At 35.0% G+C, this 23691-nt stretch overlaps 1 protein-coding gene across 7 annotated transcripts in view; it reads right to left on the bottom strand.

Annotated features, from left to right (window-relative positions):
- Positions 1-23691, bottom strand: part of LOC127470999 (sodium channel protein type 2 subunit alpha) — a 76988-nt gene that overhangs the window by 30642 nt on the left and 22655 nt on the right. For 3 of the 7 annotated variants that reach the window (XM_051787232.1, XM_051787234.1, XM_051787236.1), the window contains exons 3-15: positions 22095-22212; positions 19469-19559; positions 17658-17786; positions 16888-16979; positions 15713-15985; positions 12190-12253; positions 11475-11616; positions 10487-10693; positions 8772-9062; positions 5227-5607; positions 3990-4122; positions 2231-2469; positions 1193-1366 (exon numbers count right to left, since the gene is read on the bottom strand). In XM_051787232.1, the coding sequence (XP_051643192.1) occupies positions 1193-1366; positions 2231-2469; positions 3990-4122; positions 5227-5607; positions 8772-9062; positions 10487-10693; positions 11475-11616; positions 12190-12253; positions 15713-15985; positions 16888-16979; positions 17658-17786; positions 19469-19559; positions 22095-22212 (2334 nt within the window). Of the gene's footprint in view, positions 1-1192; positions 1367-2230; positions 2470-3989; positions 4123-5226; positions 5608-8771; positions 9063-10486; positions 10694-11474; positions 11617-12189; positions 12254-15712; positions 15986-16887; positions 16980-17075; positions 17168-17657; positions 17787-19468; positions 19560-22094; positions 22213-23691 lie in introns of those variants that run through there. The other 4 variants (XM_051787233.1, XM_051787238.1, XM_051787237.1 and 1 more) reach the window with 4 other exon arrangements.

Raw genomic sequence — 23691 nt, 5'->3', positions numbered from 1 at the left:
TCACAAATATCTTTAACAATATCTTTTCTGTCATTTAAAATAAATGTAGTGTCTTAAAAAATTTGTCCTACAACATAGAGGAGAAAAAAAAGGAAAGTATATTAAAGTACAACTTAAACCAGACAAAAATGATATTACGGGAAAGTTACAGCAAGTGTTCAGACAAGAGTAGAATACTAAAATGAATTTAAAACTAAATATTATGTCACAAGATGAGATACAAATAAAATATAGACATGCAAATTTAAAACCAGAATTCTGCTACTGCAAGAGAAGTCAATCCAGACAGATATAAGACTTTTGGCAAAGTGGAGTATAATGTTACACACAGAACAAGAAAACATATGTATTTAAACTCCCTCCTTTTTTAAAGGGGATTTATTTAACTTTTATTGAAAGTTAAATATTTTTTTTTGCTTTATTTAAGGCAAAAGTTCAACTTGATGACTAGGAACTCTAGCTTCATGTCTCTTACTGTGTAGGTCTTTTCAGAAGAGGATTTGGCCATCTACTTGCATGCTAACCTAGGCTGCAGCAAGACCAAGGTTTTTAAAGCTCCTGTTAATGAAAGAGAATATCTAATAATAGACAGAAATATTGCAGTGACTTCTGAACAGAAAAGCTGTTAGACAGCAGATGGACCTTGCAGAGGATGGCAAGAAGGGTGGCAGTGATGAAAGACCCCTATACAAAGAAAAATCTTAACACTACTCTCTTAAAACCAACTATGCAAGCCAATTGGTAATGGAAGTCTATAAGCTAAAGCTGTCAATGAACTTTTATTAACTAACCCATTATTTACTAATTGATTTACTAATCTTCAGGCATAAGTAGTGAGGGCCTGCGGCTCTTGCATTTTTCATTTCCTCATCTAGGGAGAAGACTCTAAGAGATACTTCTATTAAAAAAACTTAACCCTTAAAGCACACTTACTGCAGGAATAGAATTGATGACAATTCTAGAAATTCAAGATAATGTCTTGAAGGAGAAATAGATGTTACTAAGATGATATGTAAAACAAACTTGACATAATAGATACATGCCATCTAGTGGGTATGCAAGCATTTTGTAAATTCTGAAAAGATCTTCTGTCTTAGCCAAATATATAAGGTACTAATGAAAAATACACAAAGTATAGATGCACAAATACAAAAAAAATAACATAGAAACATATTTTATTTAGTATACTTACCAATCGGAATGATCGAAGGACAGATAATCCTTCCACATTTGCAAGGCCAAGTTCCATTAAACTAAGACTCACAATAAAACCATCAAAAATATTCCAGCCCTCTTGGAAATAATAATAAGGATCCATGGCAATTATCTTGAGAAACATTTCTGCTGTGAAAATTCCAGTAAACACCTGCAAAGAAAATACAGTTTCTTACTCCAATTTAATGAGACAATATTTAAAAAGTAAAACTACTGGTATCAACTTTTGGTAAGTAATATTTTCAGCAAGCAATTCATGATAAATCTGAATAGTTTCTTTATATGGCCATACATTGGGGTTAGGAATAAAATTCAAGATTTGAAGCTCACATATGCATCACAATGGTTGGTTTCCATAAAAAAAGAGGTACATGGGAAAATGAGGGTTTTATCTAGCCTGCTAACATGCATGTGTGCCAATACAGAGAATCTCTTAAGATTTTAATGCCCTGTAGATGTCATGTTTGCATGTAGGCCATCTTTTTGCTTCTAGTGATAAAGATAAGTTTATGATAGGGACAATTATTTCATTAAGAAAAAAAATTACACTGAAATTTGAGAATTGTTCTTCTTCAGATAACCTGTGGAAGGCACTGTCATTCCATTTCTCCAGTTCCTGCAGAGTTGCAGTAAATCTGCCATGCTTACTGGGTCTTTCTCCCCTACAATTCCCTGAACACCCAGAACCTCAGGAGGTGTTAGTGAGGAGTAGAATAACTGTGGGAAAGGAACTAACATTTCTTATGACTTGCAACTATCCATCCAAGAAGAAAATAAAAATTTCTTTAACCAGCTTCAATGACAGAAGCTGAAGGTTTTAAAAATCAGTAAATCTTACTATCTTTTGTTCTGTAAAGCAAGAGTTGCGAAATCCAAAAATGTCAACAGCTTAAACGTAAATTAAATTCAACCATCCCAAGCCTACAAATATCTGGTCAACATTTTCTTCTGTGCAGAGGTCACAGAAGAATTAAATAAAAATGCATTTCACATACATGGCACATGAAAGACTTACAAGGTTTCCTACTGAAAGCACACCGCTAAACTGTTCTGTCATTGGATAGTGCTCCATGGCCATGAACAGGGTGTTTAGGACGATGCAGATAGTAATGGCCAGATCAACAAATGGATCCATCACAATCAAATTTACAATATGTTTGACTTTCAGCCAGGGAGTACAGCAGTCCCAAATCAAGCAAGTGTTAGCAAATTTATACCAGCACGGTGGGCATTTCTGTCTGGATTCTTCCAGTTCTAGAGAGAAAAATGAAAATAACATTTTAAACATGTTTCTCTATTCCAGCATCACCTGGGTATTTCCTTGAAGCTTAAATGCTGTTTTCCAAGGTACTGTTGATCAATTGTGTTGATATTTTGAAACTAAGACTGCAGTCAGTCAAAAGAAACTACAACTTCTTTTGTAATTTGTAAAAAATGGAAAAAAGTATACTAAAGATTCAATAGATAAAAGAACTATTCACAAGCTACATAAGATGCAAAAGAGAAATTTGTCTCAGAAATCTGTCATACAGGCTGGGTGATGAGGGGATTGAGAGCAGCCTAGCGGAAAAAGACTTGGGGGTATTGGTGGATGAAAAATTGAACATGATCCAACAATGTTGGTCTTAGCTCAGAAAGCCAATCTCTTCATAGGCAGCACCAAAAGAAGTGTGATCAGCATAAGAAAGATGTGGACCTCTTATAGCTAGTTCAAAGGAGGCCACAAAGATGATCAGGGGCTGGAGCAACTCTCCTATGAGGACAGGCTGAGAGAGCTGGGGTTGTTTATCCTAGAGAAGAGAAGGCTCCAAGGGGACATTTTAGTGCAGCCTTCCAATACTTAAAGAAGGCCTGCAGGTGAGATGGCCTGGTACTCTTTATCATGGAGTGGAGTGATAGGATGAGGGTTAAGAGCTTTGAACAGAAAGAGGGTAGATTTAGATTAGACATTAGGAAAAAATTCTTTACTGTGACAGTGAGGCACTGGCACAGGTTGCCCAGAAAAGCTGTGGATGCCCTCTCCCTGGAAGTGTCCAAGGCCAGGTTGGATGGGACTTTGAGCAACCTGGTCCAGTAAAAGGTATTCCTGCCATGGCAGGGGGTTTGGAACCAGGTGATCTTTAATGTCTCTTCCAACAAATTTTTTTAAAGTTTCCTCATGAAAGATAAACATTTAGAGCAAACTTGAAGTCAGATAACTATTTAAACAGCATTATGGTCCACATGTCCACAACTGCTCATTATTACCTTCCAATCTGCTATTTTGAACACAGAAATTCAAGCCTCAAAGTAATGTTTTGTCCTTTCTTACAAATAGTTGTTTAATTCTCTGATTCAGGTTCATTGCATTTAGTCTTACAGAAAGAAGAATGTGATCCTTCCTTTGTGAAACAGTATGTCTATTGAACTGGCAGAAGGGGATTGTTCTACTGCAAGAAGCATAGCCATTTCAGTAACCTAAAAAGAGCTTTTACCCCAAAACATAACTTTACTAGAGAAAGTCTACATTGAACAATTGTTTTCACTTGCATTTAAATTAGAAGCTTGCTGTTTCTACCTCAAACCTATCAGTATACTGCAAACTTGACTGCTTTTCCAAATTTAGCAGTTCCATATTAAAAAACAAACAAAAAACCTACCTCTATATAGAAATCTCTTCTTGTCTGTACCCTCTAGGCTGACATAGCTGCCTCAAAACGCCACTACTACTTAAAGTTTCACACATTTAATAGCACTTTAAGGCACTGTCATACAAAAAGATATGTGTTACATACCTTCCATTGTGTTTGTAAGCATGCTGGCTATGCTCATTGCCCTTTGCCTTGCACTAGGATCTGTTAGGTAGTCCATAGGAACATGGTAAGAACTAGATCGTCTCTTTCTTAAGTCAGTTTCTGTAGTAGTGCCCTGAAAATAAAACACCGATAAAATAGCTAATTGATGGTTCATTTAATAAGAATAGCACTTAAATTATTGTAGAAGCATACTGGTTTAAAATACTGCTGTCACCATGCTCCATTCATGCTGTGGCTTTGCAATACACTAATGTATGCCTAATTTTGTACAGAACAAATAGTCAAACACTGCAGTAGGATTGCTCTTGTGCCTGAAGAATATGTTTTTAAGTATTTTGCTGAAACAGGACGGGACATTAAAACAGATTTTAGACTATAAACAGTTTCTAAACTATAAAATTTTTCACAATGTTTGTCAATGAGCTCTGCCATAAATATCTTTCTAATTAGGCAGTGAAGTCTTTTTCTAAACATGAAAATGCACAGCCCACACAGCTAGCAGTAAAAGAACAAAGAGTAACTACGTTTTAAGATAACTCTTAATTTAGAATAAATTACTGATTTCCTAGCACATTTTTTCAAATGAAATAGAAGAAAAAATATTTAGTAATGTTGACAGAAAAAAAAACCCACAGAAAAATTAATTACGTTACAGGAACACTATCACAACCCATGTAAGTTGTAGTATCAGGGTTACATCAAAAGTTTCATGTATGGTCAGTGGGAAGTTAATACTCATTTTATATATTCCATTTTAAGTAAATATAATTAATTTAAACATATATATTAAAGATATAATTCTATATATAATTGACATATTATATAATATTATATACAATAAATGTATTGTATATTAAATATAATAAATATTATTAAGTAAATATAATTAATTTTTTTCCATTTGGATATCCTTTCAAGTACAGAACCTTCCAGTTAAGTCTAAGAATAATGAATCAATGGGTGTAAGACTACACAGACTAAGTTTACTATGCAATTCTGTTAATTCTCAGAAAATTAGCATGTATTTTCACATATTTAGTCAATGAGTGGTTGACAATTTCAGTTTTTCCTTTAGCTTATAACTGGAATATATGAAAGGAGCATTCACAGCTTGGCCAGAAAGGTAATCATTGCTAAAGTGACTAAATTTTGTAGAAACAGTTGCTGATCCTACAGTGAGAGAACATCATGCCTGAGCTATTGCAGACTTCCTTACATTGCTAGCAGAGGCTGCTTTATCAATCATCACCTCTGGCAGGAGCTGTCCAGTAGGCGAGGTCAGAGCTGGAGGCCCACCAACTAAAGACACTACTCCGTTGCAATCCACAGTGCTGTGCATTTTCCCATTTGCTGGAAGTGCAGGTATTGTTCTGGATGACCTACTGGCCTGACTAATGTTACTGTTGCGCCGTTCACCGTGTCTATGAGGAACAAAGAGAGAATCTCTTCTGCTCTCATTGTCTTCAAAAGTGCTGTGCTCATCATCAGCAAAGTCATTTTCTGATCCTACATCCTTTGCTCGACCTCTGAAGCTGAAAAGACTTGTTCTGCTGTTGCGCCTTGGGGAGAACAGGGAGCCGCGAATGCTCAGCAAAGACTGTAGGCAAATAAAAACAATTATTATCAGATGAAAATTCTTTAAAATACAACATTTTCATATAGAGAAAAAACCCATAGTATCTTAAAGGGTAAGGTAATCTACAAAGAAATGAACTGGTACAGTCCCCCCCTAATACACTCCCTTTTGGGTAGTAAACAAAGAGCACATAAGTGACAGACAAAGACTAGTTATTTTACTACTTTGGATATATGAAATCAACTGGTTTAATTAGAGTAAAAGAAACTGCTTTACAGAATTGTTTCCTCTGCTATTCTGCCTGTGTTATTACCAACTGTTCATAAACTGAGTAAGTGTATCTAGACACTGTTTACTCCAGGTTGGCATTAGTCTGACAGGCTGAGTAAATAAAATTTTAGGCAAATTGCCTGTGACTCAGTCTGCACACAGAGGTAGCTCCCAAATACTGCCTAGTTTAAAAAAATACATCTCTTTTTAGATACTAGGCAAGTAGGTCATAAAAAGGGTTTGATTTTTTTTTTAAAGTCTTAGCTACCCTGAATATGCAAAGATACGCTTGTAATTTTGTATTAACAGCTTCACTAATCTTCATCAGTTTACTCAGGTGAGTAAATGTTCTGCTATGCGAGGATCTTATCAGGGTCAGAATAAAAATAATGCTCTAATCTTACAAATAATTCTACATGTTCTTAATTTTAATTCATATCAGTAATTGCCTTGCTTGATTGATTAGCATTAGCACCTGATTTCACCCAAGACCTCTATGAACAGCAGAGGTGATACATAACAAAGCAGTCAAAGCAGTGTCTTTGTTTCTCTTCTGCAACTTATCTTTGTGGATCTGAGCCCCACTGTTCTGGGTACTGCAAAATGCAGAACAAAAAGGCACTCTGTAAAGAATTTATCATCTAAGTGTAACACAACAGATGAATACAAAAAGAGAGGGAATACAAGGAGGCAAATTGATGAGTATGATAAACAGTCATCTTAGCTCACCTGAAGTCATTTCCCTGTCAAGCTTTCTGTAGGCAGCATGGTAAAAGAGAGTTTTAAAGAGGGATTTGAGGAAAGCAATGAAGTGTTCTGTGAAAACTCATGGGAGCGTCTTCCAAGCATGAGGGGGCAGCATACCAGAAAGAGCTCAAAGAAACTAGTTTGAAAATTTAACAGGAGGTTATGGATGCTGGCATGGGTCAGTCAAAGCTGGGATTTCACTTGTTTACTCTAAGTAGACAAGGTGGGTTGGGAGGAACTTTAGGTACAGTATGTTTAATGGTATTAAAAAATTTCTTTAGGTAAATATGTTTACTAGCAGATTTGATAAAAGCAATGGGATAGGTTAGTGTGCTTTGCAACAACATTCTTGATGAATACAGTGGTAATTGGGACATGAAAAGAGGCCCAAGTTAGACATGATTCACAGTTGTGGGTCCAGAATAGAGTTAAAAAAAAAAAAAAAGAAAAAGAGAGAGAGAGAAAAAGGAACTAGCAAAAGGCCTTGTGGAAATCCCTTTGAAACGGTCAAAGGGGTAAAAGGATCTTCTAAAGCACAGCTAAACCAGGAGAATTGAGAGGACAAAAAATCATGAATGTTAGGAAGAATAAGCTTTCAAGAGGAAGAAAATGGTCATTTACATTGAAAGAAAATGAAATGTCAAGGGAAAAGTCAAAGATGAGGTACAAAACTGAGTTTTCTCTAGGAAAAAACTGGTGAGTGGAACTTCTGTAATAGTGGTTAGAATCCAGAATGAAAAGGAACTAAGTTTGGAAAACCAGAGGGGAAGGGATTTCTAGACTGTCATAGTCAAACAGCTGTAAATGAACCTGGGAGATGAAAAGGTTAGAAGAGCAAGTTGTATGAGGAATGCTTCATTTCTCACAAGATGGATGAATTGAGCTGCAGTTGAATAAGGCTGCTGTTTGAATGAAGACACAGGCAAGAATATGCACCTAAGGGATCAGAAGATGGGTCTTCAACAGGAAGTTGAAGTCAATTGATACAGGTGTGAAAATTTGTATAAGAAACAGAATGAATCACAAACTAACTAAATTCAGCAATGAAGTCTTACAGAGATTAGTTAGACAGTTAACAACACAAAATGGTGGCAGACCAAAGGGGTGAGATGGGGGAAGGATGCAATACTATTGAAAAAGGAAGTACAACAGGAGTGGAAGGAGTGGCAGAAATAGAAAGTCGGAAACATTATATTCCCACCGTGGTCTGATCTAAGAAGGACAGTCCTTAATAAGAAAACACTGGATGAAGAGGTCTGAGCTTCTTTGAGAATGGGAGCTGGAGAAAATGATACATGAAGAGAATATGAATGCTCATGATCTATTAAGGGATGAAACAGGCTTTCCAGAGGCAGTAATAGAAGACGATTAAAAGACAGGAATGAGTTTAGTAATAATGACTAAAAAGAGGGAGAAAGCAAATCACAAAGATCAGGGAGAATTGAGAAGGTGGGGATAAAAGGAAGAAGCATACTGAGGTACAAAAAGAGCCAGAAAAAGGAGAGAATGTATGTGAGATCTGGACTTGAAGTGCTGAGGGGAGAGTGAGAGGTGGGCAAACAAAGAGGAGCTTTGAAAACTGTAGAAGGGATAACATAAAACTATCAAAGGAAATAAATGTCTGGATGGGAGATGCAGATGGCACTCTGAATCACTGGTGTTTCAAGGGAACACATGCAAGGACACATTGCTACACATATTTCTACCTTCTTTAAGATAACACAATTAATGGTCTCACATCAATTAATTTTTCAAATTTCACATGAACATTTATGTAATTTCTGATGAGCTTTTTGCATCCCAAATTTTAGTACTTTTCTCATTTGAAACATTACATTTCTTTTTATGTGTGCAGCATATTTTGAAGCCACTGATTATGCTGAACACATCCAACTTCATGGTCTATTTGCATTAAAAAACTTGAAATACAGCTCATGTTAATTACACACAAATTTTGAATTTTCACATATAAATTTAGAATAAACCCAAAATCTCTCAAATTTTTACATTTTCATATCTGGCTACAAGTTTTAACTTGGTCATACTTTGATTTAAGATGCTAACGAATCTGTGGTATCTTGCAAGAATTAACCAAACTACTTTACAGGCTTTTGTTTATATGATGAGTAGACAACAAAGCTGTTTAAGAGGTAATAATACTATGGTACCTGGTGTGGGGAAGAGAATCTCTTTTCATATGTCAGTCTATTTCCCTCAATGGAAAATCGGAAACCTTTCTTTTTGATGCTGTCCTCCGATCCAGATTTGTGAAATTCTTCCCCATCCTTCTCCTCGCCTTCAGATTGTTCTTTTTGCTTTTTTTTCTTTCTTCTATTCCTTCTCTCTTTAGCACTCTTTGAGCTCAGTTTTGAAGCCTCAGAAGAACTTTCGGAGAATCCACCTATTCCACCTACTCCACTATAATCTCTTGAGTCAGCTGCTGCAGCTGCTGCTGCCGCCTATACGTACAAGCATACATGCAATTTACAACATTTATACAAAAACACACACCACTCACTACTTTACATTTATTGCCATTCTTAAAAAAAGTTATTTGTTTGAAATAAAAGCAATGCTTCGACTTCGCTGAACCCAGTATATCATAAGAAAATTAACTTATGAAATACCACAAGGACCATAATTTTGCCACTGCTCCACAAACCAGGAGTTAGAGCAACCCAATGAAAACTATGCTGTCAGATAAACAAGTGAATAAGCATCTGTTTTAGATTGGAGCAACATGTTGCAATGAATTTTTCATCTGAAATACTTTGTAGAAGTACGGATTCAAGGCTTAAGCAACTGGTAAGATCCCTGTTAACAGGAAGCAACACTTTCTTACAACATTTTGATGGATTTTGAATACTCTCTAGTCTATTAAAGATCTGGTGTGGCATTGATATCTCAGTTTTGCAGATCATAATCAGAGAATTGTGTTAAACTACAGATTATTAGATACCTGTTGCTGTTTGGTTTTCAAAATATGTGGAGCATTTTATTAACATTTCTTTACAAGCTGTGGTAAAAAAACCCAACCAAACCAAAAAATCCCAAGAGAGAGCAACTAACCAATGAAACAAAAACCCCTGACTGCTGACTTCAGTCATGTCCTTATATGGAAGACATAGTTCAACTTCTATGTCAGTGGCCACATGCTAGACATTATTAATTATTAGATTTGACAGCCTTTGAAAAATGAAAAGGAATTTCAAAGCAGTATATAATCATTACATCTGTACCACAGAAGTGTTTTCTTCAGTTTCTCCACTTTCTCCAGTTTTCTTTAAAACTGGAACACTATGGCCTTCTGCTGGGAGAGATGGGGAGAGTAGGAAAAGCCAAATATTGCTGAAGCAAAATATTTCTCCTATAGCACCTACAATAGTTTTGATTCTGTTACTTATATAAACAGAATTACTGTTTGGGGTTTTCTCCCCACATCCCCATCACCATTTCAGACAATCACAGAATGGCTGAGGTTAGAAGGAAAGCCCTGGAGGCCATTGTGTCCAGCTCTCCAGTGCACACAGGGTCACTGAAGCAGGTTGCCCAAGGACCATATCCAGACGGCTCTTGACTATCTCCACAAGCACTCTGGGCAACTTGTTCAAGTGCTCAGTTAAAAAGTTGATATTCACTTCCAGTTTGAAAATCCAATGTTTTAGCTTGTTGGTTATCATTTTTGTCACAAATTAACAGGTTCACTTGAGCCAGCAGAAACAGTGCAATGGAAAACATTAAAGATTGTTTGCAATAAGAAGGAATTTATGAGACAGAATAGTACATTGTTAGGAGTAGGAGAGTAAAAGTATTCTCATATTTGGACATAAAGCATCCAATCACAGTCATGAATGGAAGAAGAAATTTTACTTTATAGGGATACCTGAGCTTCTTCCTGTTGTTTTTTCAGTTGTTCCAGCATTTGCTGAAATTCTGCTTCTTTCTGTTCTGCTTCTTCCATGGTTGCTTGATTCTGTTCTTCGTAGGCCATGGCAACCACAGCCAGGATCAAGTTGATCAGGTAGAAAGAACCCAGGAAAATGACCAAAACAAAAAATATCATGTATGTTTTCCCAGCAGCACGCAGTGTCTGGAGAAAAAGAGATAATACGCATTTTTAGCAGACTTTGAATGCTGTTACATAATATGATAGCCTCTGTGTTATAATCTATAAATACATTATAAGACTGCTTTGTGTTAGCACAAGATTATTTAGTTACTTCTTCCATACAGAAATAATAATATATCCTGAATATATATGCAAAAATCTAACTTTTATGTCTACTATTGTCAAGGGAAATCAGATTCTGAATACTTCAGAACTTATACCAACAACAATCTATATATCTACATTATAGCCTTTAAATTTAACAGTAGTGGGGCCCATCAGCATCTTACCTTCTTGTCTCATCAGTCCCAAACTAGACTGCCACAAAGACAGTGCACTATATAAAATGTCAGTGAACAAAATTACTGTCCTTCACACTAAGATATGTATAATTCAGGGACAAAATGTAACCTTTTCAAACAGAACATATTTTTACTAGACAGCAAATAAATTTCACTAGCATTTATTTACAGCATGTTTGGGTAAGAAACTTTAACAACTTAAGTTCATTTACACATTTGGGAAAACAAACAATAATGTTTAACCACCCTCATAAAAGCTATTCCTTATTATGTATTTAAGTAGCACATGGTAACTAAAATCATTAATAAGGGCCTTACTGTTTAAAACAATAGCTTACATACATGAAATTAAAGATGATTTCTGGTCCAAAGGCTTAGGGACATGTGAATGACAATAACTATGCAAGTACTATGTGGTAATGGTATTGGTGATGGTGCTGTTTATTTTAATAAGTCCTCACCAGCTGGTAAAGATTCTCCCAAAAGTCCTGAGTCATCAATCGAAACAGTGACAAGAATGCCCAACTGAATGTATCAAAACTTGTGTAGCCATAGTTGGGGTTTCTACCAGCTTTCACACATATATATCCTTCTGGACATTGACTACAAAAGAAGAGGAAATGCTATTTTTAACAACTACTCTATATTACCATATGCTGTAGTAAAACAAAATTTTTCAGGAGTACCAGTTGCTAACAAAACTATGAACAAGTAAAATTTTATTCTACATACCTAAGATAAAAATATATATCTTATTGTTTTTCAATTTTTAATTCCATTTCCTAATGATATTTCAATGCTTTAAGAATATAATTAGTATTATTCTATCTACCTTTCCCCACAATTTGTCATAATAACACATCTCCACCAGGACAAGAGAAGAACATCAAGTAGCATGGCTGATGATAAACAGTAGCCAGCAAGCTGGCGGCAACATTTATGCACGTAGCATTCATGTGGTTACCTTTAGAAAAGTAGCCTAAGATGCAGATGGAAGTGCCTGTGTAAACTCAAATCACATAGATGGCTGCATTTACGTACAGCTTCAAATGCAAACCACTGGTAATTTGTAACTCTACAGTACAGTTGATATTAAAGTTGACCACACCTGAGCTATTCTAAGCAGCTAATTCTTTTTTCTTTATGCATAATGAAAAATGATGATCATTTTCTTACCCTGCATCTGAGCTATTGCCACACAGCAGTGCATCACTTTGTCCTTCCAAGAAGTAGAAATGACCTGATTAAAAAAAAAAAAAAATCAAGAAGGTGATGAGAAAGGTAACATTTATGCCCAATGGAAATTGAGCAATTATATAGACTTTTACACTTGAAAGAAATTAGTAGAACTAACAAACTTTTTAACTGCAACATACAATGGTTAAGAATGATAAAAGCATGGAAAATACTGCCTTGACAGGAAAATGGTTTTCTATAGAGTCCTAAAGTTGGCCTTTCTTTAGAAAATGGAAAGGTAGTTGCACAGTTAATTCTCAGAAACCTAACCAAATTATTAAGATATAATGGCTGGAATACCAAATTGTATATGTCAGCAAATAGAAAAACAGCAGGAAAACAAGGCAAAGGATGAGGGCAAATCTCTGCCTTTGTTTGTGCATTTCAATATAGAATACTTAGTATTATTAATTTATAATTTTTCATTACATATTATTTTATCCAAGTATTCTTTGGAAAAATACTGAAATTTTGCAGCATTAAAACAGAACACAACATGCTCAAGAAATTGCTAGCTGGATCTTAATTTGAGCAGCTGGGGGAGAAATCAAGCTTTTATTGTACATTACAAAAAATTACTACACAAAATTCTATAGCAGAGGAATGGACTTCAAGAACCTATATGTATTTTCCAACTGGCTAACTACTAAAATGAGGCAAAACATAATCTAAAGAGGTGAAACTCTTAAAAGCCCCTGACATATTCTTTTATTTTCTTTGTTCTGCTTTGCAGCAGAAAAGGAAAGACAATTTGCCTTCGATTTCCAGTTTGGGATTCTTATGGTAAAATGGGAATCTCTAGTGGAGATTTTTGGGTCAGGTGGCATACTAAGCTAAAGTTGCCAGAATTAGGTATGTTCTGGCTGTTCCCAGGAAGCAGATGGTTCTGTGAGATTCACTGCCAGCTGGCACAGACTATCTTAGCTGGCATGAACTAACTGAGGACTAATGCTAAGCAGACAAGCAGGGAATTGCAACCAGTTCCTATTGACTGCTTCTACTCTGTCACCACCTGTATACGACAAAGGCAGCATAAAATCTGCTTGTTTTAAACAGAGAGAGAGATTATGTGCATAATTTATACATCAGCAACCTAGTCTCAGATATCAGATAAGAAATCAGAGGATTTTCAGACATTCTGGTGATCACACAGTCAGACCCTGTGAGAGATCTAACCTCTACCTAAACAGTTCAAGAAGTTTAAAGATGCAAATAGGCTCCAAGCAGGACTTTCAAAATCGCCTGTCGGCCTAATTCATATTCTTATGTGGCACAACGTCTCCTCTGGAGAGCAGAGAATCCAGTTAAACCATCCAGTCAGCTCAACTCTCAGCACACTATTTTTGAAAACACTTAAATAAGATTTAAAAAAAAAAAGATAATGATAAAGTAATAAAAATAGCCAACATGGGTTTGTAAAAGATATGCCATTTATAAAACTATTCCTGTCTCCTGCCAATTTAATAACAGGACAACAGTCATGTGTACAAGCCCTACATGACACTTCCATATGCAATTAAAGGAGATATTTTCTGTCTGGAAATACCACAAAATACTTGAAAAAAATTCTCAGAGAGGAGTCACCAGTGACCCAGTGTCAATTCATAAGGATACCTCTCTGAAGATCCTCCAGGGATCTGTGCTAGACACAGTTTTCATAACAAGTTTCATTACCAACCCAAGACATGAAACAACAGAAAAAATGCATCAAGTATTCTGAAGACATCAAGCTAGGAGAGATAACTGAAATTCAGAATGACCTTCACAAACAGACAAGCTGGTCCAAAAGCAAATGGATTTATTCCAGTAGAGACAAGTGCAAAATCCTACACTTGACAAGGCAAAATCAAATACGTAAATGTAAAACAGACAGGATGTGGCCACAGCCACCACAGTAGAAAAAGATGCAGTGACTGTCACAGTTGACTGTGAATCAACAATACAGTGCTGACATAAAACTGAGGTAATTTTGAAATGTGTTAGTAGGAATGTTGCATATATGGCACATGAGGTAAAGATACAAATTAGAAGTAATTGTTAGAGGAGTAAGTACCCAATTTAAACATCTCATAAAACCCCCCAACCAACTAAATCCCATAACAAAAAAAGGCAATGGAAGAACAAGAAAAAAAATTCCCAGACTAACTGGAAAGAGTCCAAAATAGAAAAAAAGGAAGTGAAAATAGGTACAGAAAATGCAAAACAGCAAAGATCAGAAATAAAGAAGATAAGAGTTTTTAAAGATCATAAAGACTAATACAAATTAGTCTATGATTATCTTATTTCTAATTCTACAGGAGAAGCAGTAATATATTCAATCTGAAATTAGGAAAATGTAGGTCAGATATTTAGAAAAAAAAATTCTATTTGTGTAATATAGTACCAGAAACAACTAAAGGGGAATGGAATGGATCTGGTCTTCAGATGGTTTTATGAATAGTTTATCATTCAAAATTTCTCCATGACACTTGTATACCACAAGCATGCTGAGATGATAAGTATATTAAAAGATTATAAGGCAATGAGACTTGGATCCAAAAGTATTTAGTTCTTAAACTGAGGTTTTCTAACTTTCAGTGATATAGTCATCAGTTACAACATTTATACAGACTTTATAAAAACCCTGAGATTATGCCTAATTATGAAGTTAAAACACTAAAATACACTAAAATAAATAGAAGAGGCTGAACAGATTAAATAGGAGAAACTGATACTACCACGATGAAAGATAGAGTAGCAATCTACTATAGATATGTTCACAGTTGTTCTACCTGAATTTTAAAACTATTTTTGTTAACACAGTGGTGACATTAACTACCTAAAACAGTAGAATACTGTATTATGAGACACAAAGGAGATGAACACACTCATTTCCTGATTTTCCAAAGAAAGGAAACAAATTAAGAGACACAAATATGGAATCTAATTCTTATCTTGCAAGGATGAGAAGCACGGGATAAATCTCCAGTACTGTCATAAAGGCATGTCTGTGCTGTGCAAGAGAGTGTGATGCAGAGACACTCACCAAGTTGTAAAGAAACAACATAGTTACATTGACGTGCTATGGCAGGACTCATGGGCTAACTGACGTTCAAATGTGGGTTTATGATATTGGGTACTAACTTGCACTAATCCAGCTATTACATTTCAGATCCTATATTAATGCTGTCACTCTACTTCAGGAGGCTTGAAGCTAGCATGGAAATTTCTGGTTTAAGCTGAGATATGATTTTACTTTAAAAGCCATATTCGGTAAAAGGTAAAAACATATTTTGGCATCCAGTATGGTATTATGTTAAATTATATTATGACTGTTCTTTTATTTACTAGAGAAAATGAGTTCTCTCATGTCTGTTGGCCAGGCTACACACTTTTAAAGGCAAGAAAAAGATACTAATGTTCTTGTATCTGTTTAAATAAATTCCAGAAAACCAATGCAGCAGATTATATAATTAACTCTTACTTTCATCTTCGATGTACTCATCCCAGTTAAATGTTGTCATTGTTGTATTAATAAATGTACCATTTTCACCTATAGAGCTATTAAAGATGGAAATAACAGTTGTTTCAAAAGTAGAATTGTCTGGAGGCCACTGCAGGCATTTATTCCTCAAGTTGCCCATGAACAGCTGCAGCCCTATCAGTGCAAATACACTCAGACAAAACACTGTCAGGATCATCACATCTGAGAGCTTCTTCACAGACTGAATTAGGGCTCCCACAATAGTCTTCAAGCCTGCAAAGAGAAAATATTTTTATTATGATGTTAAATAGATACTAAACACACACAAAAAAATTCACTTCATTTTTTTCCTGATAAAGATTTCATGCAAAAAGCCTAGTAAACTACTCAAATATTTGTGATACAATAACTTTAATGAAAAGCCTTATTACTTGTGAAGATGAGTGAAAAGATGTAAGTTTATGCTTATTTTATAGTGTACAGAAATAAAAAGTAGATAATTCCAAACACATTGTTTATGCCAAAACAAGTGCTTCTGTTATCCATGCTATATCTCAACCCTACATAGAATAGCACTGTTCATTTTTGCTGATGCTTCTTGCCCAAACCTTTCTTATATGAACCTTTTATAATGTATTCTACATTAGTAAACCCATTATAAAGACATTATAAGTGCATATTTAAATGACGTTGTAATAATCTTCTTACAATATAAGAGGGGTGATGGTTTGGAGAAGAAAGACATCTTTAAAACAATACCCCATGCATGGCCCATGCTATCTTTTAGAGTTTAATTTTTCATACGTGAGTTAAAACTGAATTAAGTTGCCATATCAAGTGCTTTCAATAAATGATAAAATTTGCATCACTATGAAAGCTTAAAATTAACTTATATTTAAAACATGTAAAGGAAAGCTTGATGTCATAAGATGCAAATCACAATAGGCTGTTTACTGCAAATATCCCATGCAAGAATTTGTTAAACTCAAAGGCTGATTTTTTTTTAAAAAGAAAATACAACTAATACACGCATGAATCAATTTAAATAAAATTACGTCTTGATTCCTGCTTTTTGTTTAGTTGACAATGTGTAGCAAACAAGGCTTATGCTTTAAAAATGTGAATACAGCCTTTGTAGAACAAAAGTCAGCCTCGGTGTTTAACCTCGCTCTCACCTGGAATGACTGATATTGTTTTCAAAGCTCGGAGAACTCTGAATGTTCTCAACGCTGAGACATTGCCCAGGTCCACAAACTCTGTCACATATCTGTAATAGGGGAGTTCACACACAAACACAATGACAGCACACAAATAACAGTTGGAGATACGAGGGGCCTAACACCTTACACCAACTTCTTCTTACCTGGAATTACAGAAATAGTTTTCAAAGCTCTCAATACTCTGAAAGTTCGAAGAGCTGAAACATTGCCTAGGTTTACAAATTCTGTTACATACCTGTAGGATTAAATCACAGTTACTCAGAATTGAGGCAGATTTTATCCTATTTGCTCGGGTCTTTGATCAAGACCTCTTGATCGTTCACTGTATTTTGCCTTTGTTATAAATATACTTCTGCCCATAAAATTAAATAAAGTTTTATCAAAATAAACCACATTGACATGATGTTTGAAACCTAATTTGGTCAGCTATTAGCACGAAGTCAAGAGGATTCCTTTTAATTCTGGTATGCAGAAAGGAGACAGGATATGAACAGCTCAGGCTGATGGCATTCCCAATCCTAACGGGCTGGCACACCATGCTGGCCTCTGCAGCACATGCTTGGTTAGAAATACTAAAATGTGTAAAAGAGGTAGAAGAAACATATTGAAACCACAGGAAGTCCAGGCTCCAAATGTTCTGGCTGACAAGATATGAGGCAATTTTTAGTCACTAATCTCATGCTATCAGAGAGAATATTTATTAAAAAAAAAAGTAGAAGACTTACGCAAATGTTATGACAGTGAAATCTAGCCAATTCCATGGGTCTCGAAGAAATGTAAAATCTTCTAAACAGAAGCCCCTTGCAAGAATTTTAATAAGTGATTCAAAGGTATAAATTCCAGTAAAAGTGTATCTGAAGAAAATATGCAAGACAGAGATTACAGGTACACACATTATCTTCACAGTTTATGCTTTCTAGTTACTTTATTTTCATTTTCTTCTCTTTAAGAGGCATAAGAATTTAATGGCAGTTACGATCAACTTTTTCTTAAGCATAATTTATACCATAAGGAAGGAGAAATGAAATTAGGATTAAAAAACTAAATAACAACCCACATCTTAAATTCAAATTCTGTAATCTATACCAATAAGAGATGCAAAATTCCCAGTTACTTCACTGCTGCATGTTTATGTCCAGTCTGAACTCATGTCATAACAAAACACACAGATGGAATATGTTAGGATTTCAGAAGTTGCTTCCAGACTAAAAGTTTCTTTCTTCAATGCTATTTTTATGGTGAAATGTTGCTTAGTACCATGAGCTCACAAGTGCCAACCCTCATCAGCCCTCATTCATTATAGAGCAGGTATATCCAGTACTTCACTTTCAGCAAGACACAGTACTGGAATGAAACAAGTAATTTCAGATGCAAAATCATGTGCAAAAACAACCAAAAATATTTATGAATGCCAATAAAATTCAGCTACTCATTTTGACTAAAAAAATGTAGTTGAAATGTAAATTAAAAAAATATTTAATTCCAGCATTCTGTGTCATTTCAATCTTCTGTATCCAAATGACATCATCTTGAAATTTAATTTATATTTTTAATGAAAAAGAATTCAAATTAAACTGCTTAACAAGCTTACTCTAACTGAGCCAACCTGAAAACTGTTTTCCAATGTGAATGTTTTCAGTTCAATCACTAAAAAATGTCACCTGCACAACTTTACTTAACAGATGAGGACAAGTTGTAAATCTAAATGGCACAACACAAACCCGAGAAGAAATATCCAAGCAATCACTCTTTATCATAAATATTTGCTACATGCTAGACATACATACAGGTTCGCACTGAACTCAAAATGAGAATGCCTTTGTTGACTTTAATAGCCCTGTGATTTCACTTTTGATTACTGGAGATTAAACAGGTATGTATCATCCCAAGCACTAAGGAATGAAAAAGCATCAGAAGCATAAAATGCTATTGCAAAAATGAAGCACCATGAAGAGCAGTGTTTCACACCATGGTCTACAGCCTTGGAAGCGTCATTGTCCATCGGCACCATGTAGCTGACACCAAACCAGACCACTTAGCCAACAAGCTGACATCATGCTAACCATTTCAATACTTTCATTAATAGTTTAGTTTGCATATATGCTTTCCATTGTTAGATTGGCTTTGGTAAAAGAAAGCTGCAGAACAGTGAATACAGCCATCCATAAGATGATCCCTTTATCTGTTAATGGTTATTGCAATTGAGATGAAAGAGTGCCTTTTTGCATTCTTCCACAGATGCAAGATAGAATGCAGTGAAAAACACTTAAAATTCACTTCTTCTGTATGATCATAAGACCAGCTTTTCTTCTTACATCCCCCATCTAATACTGTAAACAGAAGCTGGACATTAAACAACTTGTCATGAGACAATTACATGTATTTAACGCCACAGTGAAGAAACCAGCATCAGAATAGCTGTTGAAAGGATATGCCAACAAGGTACCTGCTGCCAGGGGATGCCATCCTAATATAAAACAATTTACAGCAGTTTATTTCTGATTACTATTATTCAGAGAAAATCCATTTAACTTACTCTACATTCTTTGTCCAGTCTGGAGGGTTACTCATGGTCATGAATACGCAGTTGGTCAAAATAGTGCACATGATAAGCATGCTGAATAATGTAGGTTAAGAGTTAAGGAATATAAGCCAGAAAAAAATCTTATAAAAAGAGTATCAAATAACACACTGCTTTGGTAGATTTTCACTTTCAGGAGCAATTTAACCCTACCCAGCCCTTTTAACAGCCAGGGAAAGGCCTTGAATATGTTAAATCTTTCACAGTCACCACTTTATAGCTAAAAAGAGAACAATCATCTACGAAAAATCAGAAAATCTGAAAGATACTAAAAGGAAAGACTCATCTCTTAATTTTAGGAGATCTTGTTTTTTCTTTTTGAATAAAAACGTGAAAATTTGAAGTAGTAGCTTCCAATTTCTTGGAGTAATACCAAAATCATTACTTTTAGATGATCTAGACAAATCTGATGTGCTTCATGCATACAAAAGAATAAAAAATACATTTTCTTCATTGTTTCACCATAAAATTTGGCACATATAAAAAATTTTGCTTATCATTATGATACATATATTAAAGCTAGCTGCAACATAATAGGAGACAACATAGGGAAATCTTAGGGAGAGAAGTATTTTATTTATTATTTATTTATTTATTTATTATTATTTATTGCTGTTTGAGTTCTATATGACTTTTGTAATATAAATGCAGTTGGAAGGGAAGGCACATGATATTTCCCCCCTCGGAAAAAAAAGAAATCTAAAAAGAATTCCTGAATAGGTCCAAGTCATAAATAATTTATTTTAAGAGAACTGCTCTAGATCTACAACCTGTCACTCTCAGAATTGCTGACATTCTTCTAAGATATGAAAACACAACCATCAAAATGAAAACCACATAGGTGAATCACAAAATGTCCACATGATGGCACCATCACCTGAAACTAGAGACAGGACAAAGCTCAATTTTGAGAAGAGCTTTAGCTGAAGGTTCATGTAGTGCTCCTAAACAGAAACCCCAATATAATGGGGTGAGAAGTACAGTGAGGTTCCCCTCATGAAGTTTTCTTTGCATGTCTACATTAATTAAAAAAACCTTCAAATGACAATAAATACCTATGCCTTCTGAACTGTGGTATTAAATTCAACAATTCCTTGGGTTTCTGCTCAGTAAATATATTTTAAATCCCTTAGTCAGAAACTACCTTCTTGTTCTGTAACTCATATATGAACACAAGAGAAAGGAATATTTAAAACATAAAAAACCCATGTTATGAGTTTTCCCAGCCTGTATTTTACATAGGCTTTCAAAATCCTTTTTGATGAAATGTCCTCTCAGTTGCAAGTCCTCACTATTCTTTCATCAGTGGAGAAATAACTATACCTTCCCACAAGTTTGAACAACGTTTTCTAACATTCTGACTTCAGTGACTAACTCTTCACCATCATCTCTACCCCACAGTCTTCTATTATTCCACATAACTGAATAAAGTTCTAGAATATGGTAAGGAGTGTTATATAATTGAGAAATAATTAGTTGTAGTGGCACCTATAGCAAGAAAATTCAAAACAGGCTATGTAGTATTATGATTGATTCTGGAGCCACCTGTAGGCTAGCCATTGATAACAACATCTAACACAAAACAACTGTTGTAATTATCAGACTTCCACTGTAACAAGACTGGAAGAAATCCTTTCAAGATTTATTCTACATGATCTTAGGATCCCTATATGCAATGCTACACACAGAACTACTTTCAGTGTGCTTACGTTAGGTATTTGTAGAAATAAGTGTGCAAACATTTGTATTTGCTCCTTAAGTAAGCAGACTTGCTGAAGTCAATGCCCTCATTTCTCTTATGAGCATTTGGGATCAGACCAGTGGGATGCCTACTATAGGTAGCTATCATAACATCGAAAAAGACAAAATAATATGTAAGTAATTATAATAATTTAGCTTTTCAAATCTCTACCTGCAATGTGGAAATCTCATGACCTACCTGAAGACTGAAATTAAAACATCAACAGGATTATGTGTATAATGCAGTAATGATCAAGAAATAAAATAGACAGGTGAGATACATATAGGACTGAGAATGTATAACAAAACAAGAAACCTAAGCTGGTTTATGAATCTATCTTTCTGCAATTGTTATCAGAATAAGAAAATGAAAAGGAATAATGAAACCATATTTTCACTAAATATTCATGCAAGCACAGACCTGGGATCAAAGATATGATTTTAACACATGGTATCAGTGAAGAACTGTAAGTATTTTGAGCAATACATCTACAGTTTATGAAAAATGTGGAGGAGGGGAAAAGATGAAAAAAGATATGGTGATTACAGGAAAAATAAGAGGGAAGGAAAAAATATGTGGGGGAAGAAAGAGGACAGAGAAAGAAATTGTAAAGGACAATGACTGGTTGTCTGGCTTCTGGTATTACTATATTAGGATCCAGCAATGAACACAAATGTAAAAAGAGAATAAGAGAAAGAACAGAAGACAGAAATAGTAGATAGAAGAGGGACAAAGCACTACAGATCATATTGATCCTGGGACATGTGCCAGAGAATGATTTAAATACTAAGTAACATCTCATTCAGTACAGTTTTAGACTAACCACTTGAAAAGGATATGAATGTACCAAAATCTTAATAGCTATTTTTCTAAGAGGATTGAAAGGAGTTAACATGTACAGGGCAGAGGTGGCACTGAATCGGAATATTGCCTTCCCTTTATTCAATACTATAAAGGTCTGGAAAAAGAAAAACAGAATGAAAAACAGCATTTACAAGATAACAAGTTACAAACCCAGAATAATTTTTATTTCATCATTAATTGTATTTGGCCAGTATGTTCTTTCATTTACACAATTCCTTGTCCAGTTCAAACATCATTGAGTCCAGCCAAATTACGATCAACATAATTGAATGAAAACATTTTAATAAGTTTATTTAGAAATCAACGACAATAGTAACTCAAAGTATCTAAATTCCAAGTGATCATGAAAATATGGAAGAGTGTTCAACAAGTTTTTCAACGTAACACTAATGTACTCAGTAGTTTTTGCTGTACTATGAGAATAATGTATTCCCTTTCCAACTATTGCTTTATACTTGCAATTTTGTCTATTTTTCTTGAGTCATGCTTTATTTTTACCTAATACAGAATTCACTAATCCATATATTTTCACTGCCTCTCCACAGTTTCAGCAATAACTTGTGTATTACTAACATTTAAAAAAGCATTTCTGAATGTAATAATTTCTTAAAAAAATGAGAAACAAAGAGGAATAAAGTCTTTAAGTTTTTTAAAAATTCTTTTGATTCCCACACATCTGGGGAAATTCTTATCCATTCCTAGAATTTCTTCTTTCTACACATGGGTCAAAGTTCATGCTTGTCGAAAGCAAGTGGATCTAGCCAGCATTGTGGCAGTCCTAGAAACCCAAAGGGCATATCAGCCATGCAGACCTGGAACACTGCCAGCAGCCATGATCTGCCTCAACTGGAATCAGAGGGCAGCATTTGTAAAGATTACGCTCTACTTTTCTGAGCAGGTGTGGCAAACAGAGCAGCTGAAATCCTGAAAACACAATGCCTCTCCCTGCCTGAAATAATACATTTCAGACTTTCAAACTGAGCATGTTTGCATTCCCACATAACTATTGATTCTTAATCCACACTTTGGTCCTTTATTGTAGGGGAGAAAGGTTTGGTCTGTAATGTGCCATTGACTATCACCATTTTTCAACTCTCTTCCTATTATTCCTGGAGTCCATTAAAATATAGCCTCTAATAATCAGAGTTCTTATGTTTTCTATTCCCTTTACTCTGACAAAATGTCTGATGAAGTATCATTTGTGTGCTGCTGACTCATCGAGACATATTAAAAAGAAAAAATTGAGCCTGACATAAACAAGGATGTTCAAAGATATTCAAAGAACACCAAGAAAAATAATAGGAGGAACTATGATTGCAACATATAGCTCGAAGTCTTGCATCTCCTACTAGAAACCACTATGCTTTTGAAAAAGATCAATACAACTGCTGGGCATTTCTCAATCAGGAACAAGCATTCCTCAGGATTTTACCCCACATCCACATTTAATTGCAGAATTACTTTTCCGGTTTCTAAAGCATGATAATACATGCTCTAACTTTAGGATTTGTAGCATTGAATTTAGATTTTTACTACTGTAGAACAGGGAAAGAAGGAAAGAATCAGTACTTTG

The sequence above is a fragment of the Manacus candei genome, unplaced genomic scaffold (assembly GCF_025592945.1).
Source record: "Manacus candei isolate 608988 ecotype Guabito, Panama unplaced genomic scaffold, ASM2559294v1 h1tg000023l, whole genome shotgun sequence".
NCBI classification, from domain to species: Eukaryota; Metazoa; Chordata; class Aves; order Passeriformes; family Pipridae; genus Manacus; species Manacus candei.
The sequence above is the reverse complement of the archived record's forward strand: the minus strand, read 5'-3'. Positions and strand labels throughout refer to the sequence as shown.